Source organism: Dendrobates tinctorius, unplaced genomic scaffold, assembly GCF_039654945.1.
Source record: "Dendrobates tinctorius isolate UK_male_01 unplaced genomic scaffold, ASM3965494v1 ptg000134l, whole genome shotgun sequence".
Classification (NCBI taxonomy): domain Eukaryota; kingdom Metazoa; phylum Chordata; class Amphibia; order Anura; family Dendrobatidae; genus Dendrobates; species Dendrobates tinctorius.
In genome coordinates this window covers 25,288,275-25,301,054 of record NW_027361802.1, presented here as the reverse complement: position 1 = coordinate 25,301,054, position 12,780 = coordinate 25,288,275, and the positions used below count along the sequence as shown (strand labels likewise).

General features: G+C 46.5%; 1 protein-coding gene across 4 annotated transcripts in view; it reads right to left on the bottom strand.

Annotated features, from left to right (window-relative positions):
- CEP78 (centrosomal protein 78) overlaps positions 1-12,780 on the bottom strand; it is a 93,084-nt gene that overhangs the window by 44,151 nt on the left and 36,153 nt on the right. For all 4 annotated transcript variants that reach the window (XM_073543806.1, XM_073543807.1, XM_073543808.1 and 1 more), the window contains exons 7-8: positions 11,338-11,451; positions 9,171-9,235 (exon numbers count right to left, since the gene is read on the bottom strand). In XM_073543806.1, the coding sequence (XP_073399907.1) occupies positions 9,171-9,235; positions 11,338-11,451 (179 nt within the window). The remainder of the gene's footprint in view (positions 1-9,170; positions 9,236-11,337; positions 11,452-12,780) is intronic.

Here is a 12,780-nt window from a genome sequence, read left to right as displayed (position 1 = left end):
ACCGTTATCGGTAAGTAACTACGATTTTCTCTTTCCCCCATGACGGCACCACAGAGAGAATTACAAAGATAGTACATCTAAGGAGGGACCACCGCCTCCAGAACCCTTTTCCCAAAGGTGAGATCTGAAGAGGAGGTCAAGTCTAGACGGTAATGTTTGAAAAATGTAGAGGGGGAAGACCAAGTGGCAGCTCTACATATCTGATCTATTGAAGCGCCGGCTTTCTCTGCCCAGGATGATGCCACTGCCCTGGTTGAGTGTCCTCTGGTATGGCCTCCCCGCAAGAGGAGTAGGATAGGGTGATGGCTTCTCTTATCCACCTCGCCAGTGTGGCCTTCGATGCTTTCTGACCCTTCCGAGGACCCTGAAAACAGACAAACAGAGCCCTATCCTTCCTAAACTCCCTCGTGGTTTTTAAATATTGGACCAGGCATCTTTTTACGTCTATAGTGTGCAACGCCTCTTCCGTTTTGTTTTTGGGATTGGAGCAGAAAGAGGGTAGGGAGATTTCCTGGGTCCTATGAAATTGTGAAGATACCTTGGGGAGATATGCTGGGTCGGTTTTAAGAATTACCCTATCCTCCAGAATTTGCGTGAAGGGTGCGTGGGCGGACAGAGCTTGTATGTCACTAATGCGGCGGGCCGAAGTTAAGGCTACTAGGAGGGAAGTCTTAAGCGACAATATTTTTAAAGGAGCCTTGTCTAGGGGTTCGAAGGGAGATTTGGTTAGTGCGTTTAGCACCAGGTTTAGATCCCAGGGTGGGGTGGTGTGTAGAGGGATCGGCCTAGACCTACTTGAGGCTCTAATGAATCTCCTAACCCATCTATTTTTGGCTAGGTCATGGTTATACAAAGCCCCCAAGGCTGCCACTTGTACTTTTAAAAGGTGCTAGTAGCTAACCCCTTTTCCAACCCCTTTTGTAGGAATTCCAAAATCTTAACTACAGGGATTTCACCCGTTGGGCAAGAGCCTGATACTGACATGAACTTCTTCCACACTTTGCCATACGCTTTAGTGGTTACTGGCTTTCTACTTTTTAGTAGTGTGGATACCAAGTTTGACGAGAAGTCCTTGTTACTTAGGAGCTCCCTCTCAAAAGCCAAGCTGTCATGTGTAGGTTTTTTATATGGGGGTGATACACTGGTCCCTGGGATAGCAGGTCTGGAGTTTCTGGTAGAACCCAGGGATCGGTTCCGGACATTCTTCTCAGCCAGGAGAACCATATTTTCCGTGGCCAGAAGGGCACTATTACCACTACCGTTGCCTTGTCTTCCCGTATTTTCCTCAGTACTAAGGGAATGAGAGATATTGGGGGGGGGGGAGGCGTAGGCCAGATGATAATCCCAGGGTATCGTGAAAGCGTCTAGCGCTACTGGGCCCCCCCCGGGGATCGATCGAGCAGAAGGTTTCCAGCTTCCTGTTCTGACTGTTCGCAAATAAGTCTATTTGTGGCCGGCCCCAGAGTTTTGAAGATTAATTGGCTTAGCTCCCACTCCCCCTGTTTTAGACGTGTCCTGCTTAAAAAGTCCGCCGTTTGATTTTCTGCACCTTTTATGTGAAGGGCTGTCAGGGATTGTAGATGGTGCTCTGCCAGGTGGAAGATGGATTTTGTTACCTCCATCAGTGGTCGAGATCTGGTGCCCCCCTGGTGGTTTATGTATGCCACCACTACCTGGTTGTCTGAGAAGACCCTTGTGCGATGGGAATGAAGGGAGTCCAGAAAATGAATGAGAGCTAGTTTTACTGCCAGCAGCTCCCTCCTATTTGAGGAAGTGGACTTTCTTCCCTGGTACCAGGCCCCTTGAGCCACTTGGTTGTCTAGATGTGCACCCCACCCCCAGGGGCTTGCGTCTGTGGTTAGGATCTTTGTTGCCGGCAATGTCCAAGGAACCCCCTTGACTAGGTTGGCTGGATTTGTCCACCACTTCAAGGAATGTTTTGTCTCTGGTGAGATGTTTAGCTGCATGTCTAAATTCCCGTGCAAGGAAGTGTTTGCGTCTAGTATTTCCCATTGTAAGACCCGAGTATGGCTCTGAGCCCACTGAACTGCTGGCATGCAGGCTGTCATGGATCCTAACAGTGACATCGCCTTTCTTAGGGTAGTGTTTGGGGAGGTTATCATTTGGGACGTCATTTGTGTCATTTTTTGAACCTTCGTCTGCGGCAGGTAACATTTCTGTTCAATTGAATTTAGTGTTATCCCCAAATACTCCTGTACCTGACCTGGTATGAGTTTGGATTTGGGCAAGTTCAGCATCTACCCTAGGCTCAGTAGGGACCTCATTACTATGTCCAATTGTTGTTCGCAGTGTTGAGAGGTAACCCCTATTATTAAGAGATCGTCCAGGTATGGGACTATCAGAATGTTTTGCTCCCTTATGTGGGCCATTACTTCCGACATTACCTTTGTAAATACCCTTGGAGCAATGGCTAGCCCGAAGGGGAGGGCTCTGAACAGATAATGTTTTAACTCCCCCTGAATCGTCACTGCCACTCTGAGGTATTTCCTGTGGTCTCTGTGAATAGGCACATGATAATATGCGTCCCTCAAGTCCAACACGGCCATGAAGCAAGCTGGGGGAAGCATTTTTATACAAGATTTTATCGTCTCCATTTTGAAGTGCTGGATCTCTAGAAATTTGTTCAGCCTTTTCAGATTTATGATCACCCTGTATGAACCGTCTGGTTTCTTGCGAAGGAAAAGAGGGGCGTAGAAGCCTTTGCCCCTGTCTTGGTAGGGGACTTCCTGTAATACGTTTTTCTCCCTTAGGTTGGCTATTTCTTGTTGTAGAGCCAGCTGCTCTTGTGACGACCTTTGAGGGGTTATTATGAAAGTTGTTTGGAAGGGAGATGAATTTTAGTCTCAGGCCTTCCTTTATTATGTCCAGTATCCACGAACTTGCAGATATCTTCTCCCATGCCTGGAGAAAGTATGATAATCTTCCCCTGACCCGGGGAATACCTTCATTGTGGTTTCTTGCGGTCGGGATTTCTGTTAAACATAAATCCCTTATTCTTGTTCCTTCTGTCCTCCCAACTTTCTTTGTTCCCTTTTGGGGGTTTCCGCCACATAAACCTCCTGTTCCGAAAGGGACGTTTGTATGACTGGCTGGGGAACCCGGGAAAGGATTTTTTCTGGTCCCCGGCCTTGTCTAAGATGTCGTCCAGTGTTGGGCCAAACAAGAATTCCCCCTCGCACGGGATTGCGCACAATTTGGCTTTTGTCTGCAAATCTCCCGGCCAGCATTTCGGCCATAAGGCGCGTCTTGCGGCATTTGAAAAGGCCGCTGTCCTGGCTGCCAGTCTGGTTGAGTCTACTGATGCATCCGCCAGAAATGCTGCTGCTCCCTTCATTACAGAAACGGACCTCTGTATCGTTTCTCTCGGGACCTTCTCCTTTGAGAATCTAAATGGTCCAGCCATACCATAAGGGCCCGTGCTGTACATGTGGCTGCTATGGCTGGCTTTAGCCCCCCTCCTGCTGCTTCCCAGGCGTTTTTTAAAAAGGTTTCAGCCTTCTTGTCCATTGGGTCCTTCAGGGTGCCCATGTCTTCGAAGGGCAGGGCAAACTTTTTAGAGGCCTTTGCGACCGCTACGTCTAACTTAGGAGCTTTGCTCCAAGGTCGGGTCGTCAAAGGGGGTATTTCCTCTTTGGTGTTAGGAGGACTTTTTTGTCTGTTTTTTTCCACTCTCGCTTGATGAGGGAGTGGATTTTCTCATTAATCGGGAAAGCCCTCCGTTTCTTTTGCTCTAGCCCTCCGAACATTATATCTTGGGCCGTTTTCTTGGGGCGTTTGTCTACCAGCCCCATAGTTGTCCTCACAGCCTTTACCAGGGCGTCCGTCTCCTCCATGGGAAAGCAGCTGCGTCCCCCTTCAGATGATGATGAAGAGGATTGGGAGGATGATGAATCACTTGAGTCGGATAGTTCGTTTTCCGACTCACTGGTGCTCGACTCTGGGGATCTATGCCTGGACCGGCATTTTCTTTTTTGAGGTCCTGGCCCCCTTATGGGGGTCTTCGACCTGAGTTTTTATTAACGTTCTGAGGTCTAAGGCAAATCCCGGGGATTCTTCCTGTATTGTCTGCTCTATGCAAGCCGCACAGAGCTTTTTCTCCCATTTAGGGGGTAGTTCCTCCGTGCATACAGCACATACCACATGTTTAGATTTGGTTGTGCATTTACGCCCCTGCAAAAGAAAAATTAATAGTCGCAATTTAGCAGACGGCATTCACGGAGATCACTCACCCTCCTGTGGAACGAATGATACCGTCTCAGGCGTAGGGATTATCTCCACTGCTGCATCCACTTCTGGCTGCGCCGCCATGGTGGAGCTTTGGCTGCGCCGCGATCTCGTGTGACCGCTGCTGTTGCGCTGCTGGGAAGAGTCGCACTGGCGCTGTTGGCGCTGTTCTTGGATTTGCTGAGGTGTGCCGTGTCTTCTTCTGCGGTTTCCCACTCATGGTGACCGCTTTCTTTTTCCACTTCCCCCCCTTTTTAAACTTTTTTTTAACTTAAATTTCCCGTCGCCCCAATCCCAGGGATCCCTGCGCTCCGCCGGAAGTACCGCGGCCCGCCGGAAGTCTTGCGCATGCGCTCCGCCAGATTACCCAGCGGTGCACCGTGCGTCCCCCCTTAAAGGAGCCGACATGGCGCGCTCGCCTTTCCCCCGATGTACCGCGCATCCAGCGCCGGTTTCTCGCGGCCTCCCGGCGCTGCACACATTGCTCCGGTGGCCGCTTCCGCCCCCGCTGTGTGCCGCAGAGGCCCGCCCGGTTCGTGGCTCTCGGTGGGCCCCCACCTCCGCCCCGGTATGGCAGGGTCTGCTACAGTGGGGAAAAAAAGTATTTAGTCAGTCAGCAATAGTGCAAGTTCCACCACTTAAAAAGATGAGAGGCGTCTGTAATTTACATCATAGGTAGACCTCAACTATGGGAGACAAACTGAGAAAAAAAAATCCAGAAAATCACATTGTCTGGTTTTTTTTCATTTTATTTGCATATTATGGTGGAAAATAAGTATTTGGTCAGAAACAAGCAATCAAGATTTCTGGCTCTCACAGACCTGTAACTTCTTCTTTAAGAGTCTCCTCTTTCCTCCACTCATTACCTGTAGTAATGGCACCTGTTTAAACTTGTTATCAGTATAAAAAGACACCTGTGCACACCCTCAAACAGTCTGACTCCAAACTCCACTATGGTGAAGACCAAAGAGCTGTCAAAGGACACCAGAAACAAAATTGTAGCCCTGCACCAGGCTGGGAAGACTGAATCTGCAATAGCCAACCAGCTTGGAGTGAAGAAATCAACTGTGGGAGCAATAATTAGAAAATGGAAGACATACAAGACCACTCATAATCTCCCTCGATCTGGTGCTCCACGCAAAATCCCACCCCGTGGGGTCAGAATGATCACAAGAACGGTGAGCAAAAATCCCAGAACCACGCGGGGGGACCTAGTGAATGAACTGCAGAGAGCTGGGACCAATGTAACAAGGCCTACCATAAGTAACACACTACGCCACCATGGACTTAGATCCTGCAGTGCCAGACGTGTCCCACTGCTTAATCCTGTACATGTCCGGGCCCGTCTGAAGTTTGCTAGAGAGCATTTGGATGATCCAGAGGAGTTTTGGGAGAATGTCCTATGGTCTGATGAAACCAAACTGGAACTGTTTGGTAGAAACACAACTTGTCGTGTTTGGAGGAAAAAGAATACTGAGTTGCATCCATCAAACACCATACCTACTGTAAAGCATGGTGGTGGAAACATCATGCTTTGGGGCTGTTTCTCTGCAAAGGGGCCAGGACGACTGATCCGGGTACATGAAAGAATGAATGGGGCCATGTATCGTGAGATTTTGAGTGCAAACCTCCTTCCATCAGCAAGGGCATTGAAGATGAAACGTGGCTGGGTCTTTCAACATGACAATGATCCAAAGCACACCGCCAGGGCAACGAAGGAGTGGCTTCGTATGAAGCATTTCAAGGTCCTGGAGTGGCCTAGCCAGTCTCCAGATCTCAACCCTATAGAAAACCTTTGGAGGGAGTTGAAAGTCCGTGTTGCCAAGCGAAAAGCCAAAAACATCACTGCTCTAGAGGAGATCTGCATGGAGGAATGGGCCAACATACCAACAACAGTGTGTGGCAACCTTGTGAAGACTTACAGAAAACGTTTGACCTCTGTCATTGCCAACAAAGGATATATCACAAAGTATTGAGATGAAATTTTGTTTCTGACCAAATACTTATTTTCCACCATAATATGCAAATAAAATGAAAAAAAACCAGACAATGTGATTTTCTGGATTTTTTTTTCTCAGTTTGTCTCCCATAGTTGAGGTCTACCTATGATGTAAATTACAGACGCCTCTCATCTTTTTAAGTGGTGGAACTTGCACTATTGCTGACTGACTAAATACTTTTTTTCCCCCACTGTATATGGCCCTCGGTGACCGCTGCCACCTGCCTGGCCCCTTATGATATCAGCAAAGCTCTCCTGTAGTGACCGCCGTCACTAACTGCAGGAGGCCTTTTTTTTCTTTTTCCCCTTTTCGCTGGGATCGGCAGGCTTCCAGGATTTCTTCACTGCCTTTCCCCACTCACCCTCAAGGCCCGCCGACCCCGATGGTGGTGCTTCGGGGGGGAGCCTATACAGAGCCTCGATCCAGCCGAGGCAGGGAGCCCCGCTGCCTATTGCCGGTCTGGATCAGTCCCCGGATCCTGCGAGGACTCCCGGTGCGCGCTGTAGGTTCCCCCTTCAGGGACAGGAAACCAACTGATGTGGGAGAGAGGTAACGCCTTTTTCATCTGTAGGTTTCCTGTCCCTGAGGGCGGATCCCTCTCTCTCCGTGGTGCCGTCATGGGGGAAAGAGAAATGAATGTTCATGGAATGGGGTGAATATTAATTTCTCTTAAGTATCGGCATACTAGACCGCCAGCAGCAGCAGCAGGAAGGCTCCAGCTGACACTGTGCTTGTTAGAGAGCAATGAATACTCACTGCTTTGCAGGCACACAGTCCTGGCATGCAGAGCATTGAGTATTCCAGCAGCTGTCCTTCGGCTTGCAAGCAGCGCATGATGTACCTGCCATGCGCTGCTTTCAAGCATCAAGCAGCTGCTGGCATCAGAGCAGGACGCTGTGCGGGGGCCGTGGGAAAATAAGTGTAATGGTTTGTTTTTTTTAATGTTTTCTGATGGGGCCATGCACACCAGGATGAAGGTTGGGGCCAATCATACCAGGATGCCATTAAAGAGAAAAGAATATTCATTTCTCTCCGCGCCCATGGGCGTGGAATGCAGTGAATATTCATTTCTCTTTAACAGCGGGCACAGGAGTTAGCCGCAGCCTCCTGCCTCAGTAACCCGCTGCTCCGCCGAAACCACTCTCCCAACTCAGCTAGTACATACGTACTACAAGACGCACCCCCAATTTTTAAAGGAAAAAAGTGTGTCTTATGGTCCGAAAAAAAAGTCCAGACCTTATCTTGACCTCCAATGGTCCTGTTAACTGACATTTCTTAAATACATTTCAAACTGAGGGAAGGGCAATTTGAAAACGCTTTACTACCTTCTTATAGCCTTTTTCTGCTGTTTAGAAAAAAACATGGCTGAGGTTTTTTGGTACGAGGTTAGAGGAGGCCAGGTTTTTATAAAGCTGGGAAATATGCATCACCAGACCTTTCCCAATGATGATAGTGAACAAGCCATAACCTCAAAGGGCTAATTTAAGGTCTGAAACCTTGGTCATAGTTATCGGAACAAATCTCCAAATGTGCCCAAACTTTTGCATCAGCTCACTTTCCTTTATGTAATTTTTAAAATGCAAAAAATATATATACATATAAATATATATGTGTGTTTGTATATACACACACACATTAATAATAATTTTATATATATATATATATATATATATATATATATATTTTTTTTTTTTTTTTTGCCTAAAAGTGTCATTTTTAACTTTAGGCCTCTTAGTGATCACTCAGGGGCTTATCTACAGCATTCTGTAATGCTGTAGATAAGCCCCTGATGTAACCTGAAAGATAAGAAATAAAAAGAGGTAGATTATACTCACCCAGGGGCGGTCCGGTTTTGGTCCAATGGGTGTCGCGGTCCGGCGCCTTCCTTCTTTGCTGCCTGACGTGGCTTCCTTCTTTGCTGCCTGTCGTGGCTCCTGCGCAGGCGCACTGCTCTGCCCTGCTGAGAGCAGAGAAGAATACTGCAGTGCGCAGGCCCCAGACCTCTCCCGGCGCCTGCTCACTGCAGGACTCTGCTCTGCCCTCAACAGGGCAGGGCAGTGCGCCTGCGCAGGAGCCACGACAGGCAGCAAAGAAGAGGACGTCACCGTTCGAAGATGGGAGACACCGGACCGCAACACCCATCGGACCAAGGCCGTACCGCCCCCCGGTGAGTATAATATAACTCATTTTCTCATCTTTCAGGTTACATCGGGGGCTTATTATAGCATTAGAGAATGCTGTAGATAAGCCCCTGATGGCGGTGGCTGCAGCTGATACTCGAAAAATGGGGTGACAGATTCCCTTTAATCTTCAACTTGCTTAACTGCTCACAATAACAGTATTTTTCTCTAGGGGTGCACAAACTTTTGCATGCCATCATTGTAATGATGAAGGATATAGCTCTGAAACGCCTTTGAGATAAATCTCTTGTGAGATTCATTCCGAGTCGTTTTACTGATCTACATTAAAGAAGATGCATTTTATCTAAGCATGAGTCCTACTGCTGGCGCTTATCTTATCTCTTATGAAAATGAAGGCTCCATTTTTTTTTTATGAAGGCTGCTTTAGGATCCATATAAATGAGTTGGCTACTTTGGCAAGCTGGGATTCTTGATTGGTCAAAAGCCCCCCAGACAATGGTTCAGCCAAACATTGTTTGGCTGACAGCTTATCTCGTCTGATTCTCCTATACACAGGAGCACTCCTATGTCATCGATGAGAGCCGCTGCTAGACATCTTTGGCAGCAGCTCAGCAATAGCAAAAAGATTGGCAGACCAAGATCAAACATATGGAATTCTTAACTCCCCTCGACAATCATTTGTACCAAGACCCAATACGCATAAGACTGTTTGCTGAATGAGTTGATATCAGTGGCTATGGGGTCTTCACTCTTTTACAATGTACTGTACAACATGGAAACATACCTCGGAATTTGTGTCATGGGCATTCAAAAGTACTCTTTCAATAACAGTCTTGAGCAATGAATGGTCTAAAGGAAAATAAAGAATTATGAAAGATATCATTTTCAGCTACAATCAATATACACATAAAGTAATCATAAAGCAATTCTATTAAATAAAAACTTAATTTACACAAGCCTTGAAGTGATCATGTCAATAAAAATCAGCACATTTTATAATTACGGTAAAGTGTCTTTTCCATATTCATACAATGAAGGAAATAATTATTTGATCCCTTGCTGATTTTGTAAGTTTGCCAACTGACAAAGACATGAGCAGTCTATAATTTTAAGGGTAAGTTAATTTTAACATTGAGAGATAGAATATCAAAAATAAAATTCAGAAAAATCACATTGAATAAATTATTTAAATATATTTGCATTTTGAGGTGAGAAATAAGTATTTTATCCCTCTGGCAAAAAAGATTTAATACTTGGTGGAAAAACCCTTGTTGGCAAGCACAGCAATCAGACATTTTTTGCAGTTGATGATGAGGTTTGCGCACAAGTCAGAAGGAATTTGGGTCCACTCCTCTTTGTAGATCATCTCTAAATCATTAAGATTTTGAGGCTGTCGCTTGGCAACTCGGAGCTTCAACTCCCTCCATAAGTTTTCTATGGGATTAAGGTCTGGAGACAGGCTAGGCCACTCCATGACCTTAATGTGCTCCTTTTTGAGCCATTCCTTTGTTGCCTTGGCTGTATGTTTTGGGCCATTGCCTTGCTGGAAGAAGCAGTCATGACCCATTTTTAATGTCCTGGCGGAGGGAAGGAGGTTGTCACTCAAGATTTTACGCTCCATCCATTCTCCCATTGATGCAGTGAAGTAGTCCTGTGCTCTTAGCAGAGAAACACCCCCAAAACGTAATGTTTCCACCTCCATGCTTGACAGTGGGGACGGTGTTCTTTGGGTCATAGGCAGCATTTCTCCTCCTCCAAACATGGTGAGTTAAGTTAATGCCAAAGAGCTCAATTTTTGGCTCAACTGACCACAGCACCTTCTCCCAATCACTCACAGAATCATCCAGGTGTTCACTGACAAACTTCAGATGAACCTGCACATTTGCATTTTTGAGCAGAGGGACCTTGTGGGCACTGCAGGATTGTAAAAATTTACGGCATAATGTGTTACCAACGGTTTTCTTGGTGACTGTGGTCCCAGCTGCCTTGAGATCATTAACAAGTTCCATCCGTGTAGTTTTAGGCTGATATCTCACCTTACTCATGATCAAGGATACCCCACGAGGTGAGATTTTTGCATGCTGCCCCAGATCGATGTCAATTGACAGTCATTTTGTATTTTTTCCATTTTCTTACTTTTGCACCAAAAGTTGTCTCCTTCTCACCCAGTGTCTTACTTATGGTTTTGTAGCCCATTCCAGCTTTATGCAGGTCTATGATCTTGTCCCTGACATCCTTATAAAGCTCTTTGGTCTTGCCCATGTTGTAGAGGTTAGAGTCTGACTGATTGAGTCTGTGGAAAGGAGTCTTTTATAAAGGTGACTATGTAAGACAGCTGTCTTTAATGCAAGTAACAACTTGATTAGGAGCATCTAACTGGTCTGCAGGAGCCAGAACGCTTAATGGTTGGTAGGAGATCAAATACTTATTTCTCACTACAAAATGCAAATAAATGTCTTTGTTCATGTCTTTGTCAGTGGGCAAATTTACAAAATCAGCAAGGGATCAAATAATTATTTCTTTCACTGTATATAGGTTTGGTTATGTCCTTGCAGAAAAACAAGCAACTTTGAAAATTCCTTCCTGAGTAAATTTTCCCCTATTATCTCAATATGCCATTTTCTCTTTTATTGTTTACAGCTCGTTGCCAACATGACCACAGAAGCTGTACTCGAGTGGAGGGAAAACATGCACAGCTCATATTAGCACACATTGTGGAGCATAAATGTTAGCTCCTAATTTTAGCCAATTGTGTCCAGTCCTGCAAGAGCATAAGAGCAGTTCTACAGTGCTGCTAATCTCCTTCAGCAGTTGCAAGTGCGCGCGCATGTCAGCAACATGGTGGCGCTGTTAGCCTGAACTATCAAACAAGTAGGAACTCAGGCTGGCTGAGGAGCAGTGCGCTCCTGAACAGAAGATAATCATGTAAGCAAAATAAAGCTGCTCCATACCGATAAGTGGATTCTTTCTTATATCCAGGACCATCAGTGTTGTGTTAGATTGCAATGCATGAAGAAATGCTTTTGCACCCTCACTGGATATTCCACACTGCCGCATGTCTAATGCTAGAGAGGAAGGAAAAATATGACAGATCAATGGTATATTTTATTAACAGATTGAAAGAGGATTTGGTCTATTGTTTTCTAACAGCTTTGAAAGTGTTTATATGGGATTTTTTTTTCTTTACTATGGGCCTAAAACTAACAGGCTGGTAGTTGCTAGCTACCTGCCTGTTCCACCTGACACAAAGGGGTCCTTAAAGCTCCTGCCAGAGATCTAGCTGCTCCACATCAACAGACCAGCTCTCCCTCTTACAAGCTGCTCTGTCAATGGGGCGTGACTGTTGGTGTTCTGCCGATTGACAGATGGCTCCCCGCAGTTAGGCAGCAGGAAGCCGGCTGTCAGTCAGCATGATGTCAAAGGTCACACCCCATAAAAAACAAAGCAGAATGGAAGAGAAGCCTCTGCTCTGTTGACACGATGTCAGCAACCCACCCAGAGTTTGCATCAGCTGTGTCTGTGGTTGTCATAGCCGGATTGCTATAAGCGCAGCCCAGCAATCGGCGCTCATAGCAAGTGAGCATTTCAGCTACATAGAGCAGGGCAGCAGCCCTAATCTATGTAGCACAAGCAATCGAATGATCGTAGCTTCTAGTCTCCCATGGAGACTATTGAATTAAAATTTAAATTGTTTTAAAAAATATTTTAAAAAAATTTGAAAATATAAAAGTTTAAAATCATCCCCTATTCAAAATAAAACAAAACTAAAAAAAAAAAACCAAAACTACACATACCGTATTTTGTGGTTTATAAGATGCACCGGATTATAAGACGCAACTCAATCCATGCATCTTATTGCTTACCCCGGGGGTGGTGGCTGCGGTGAAGCAGGGTCTCAGGGTCACTGCTGGCAGAGGCAGGAGTGGGGCGATGCTGCAGACCCCAGACTAGGAGAAACGGGTGTCAGGATGTGCGACAGTGCGGATGTTCAGTGGTGCAGGGGCTCAGCCACCATTTTGTGAAAGCCCAGAGCCTCCATACTTCCATAGTTTACATTGTGGTGGATTCCGGGAAAATGGCTGCCGGGGAGGTGCATGCACAGATGGAAATCTTGGTACTGAGATCTCCATCTGTGCATGCGCCACCCCCGGCATCCATTTTCCCGAAGCCCACCGCAATGTTAATCATGGAAGTGCAGGGGCTCCGGGCTTTCACAAAATGTCGGCGGAGCCCCCGCAGCACCGAACACCCGCAGTGTAACACCCCCTCATCCCAACCTGCAGCAACGGGCCACTCTTGCCTCCTCCAGCAGTGACCCTGGCTCCACCAAGGCCGGTAAGGTATATTCGAATTATAAGACGCACCCCAATTTTCCCCCTAAATTTTGGGGGAAA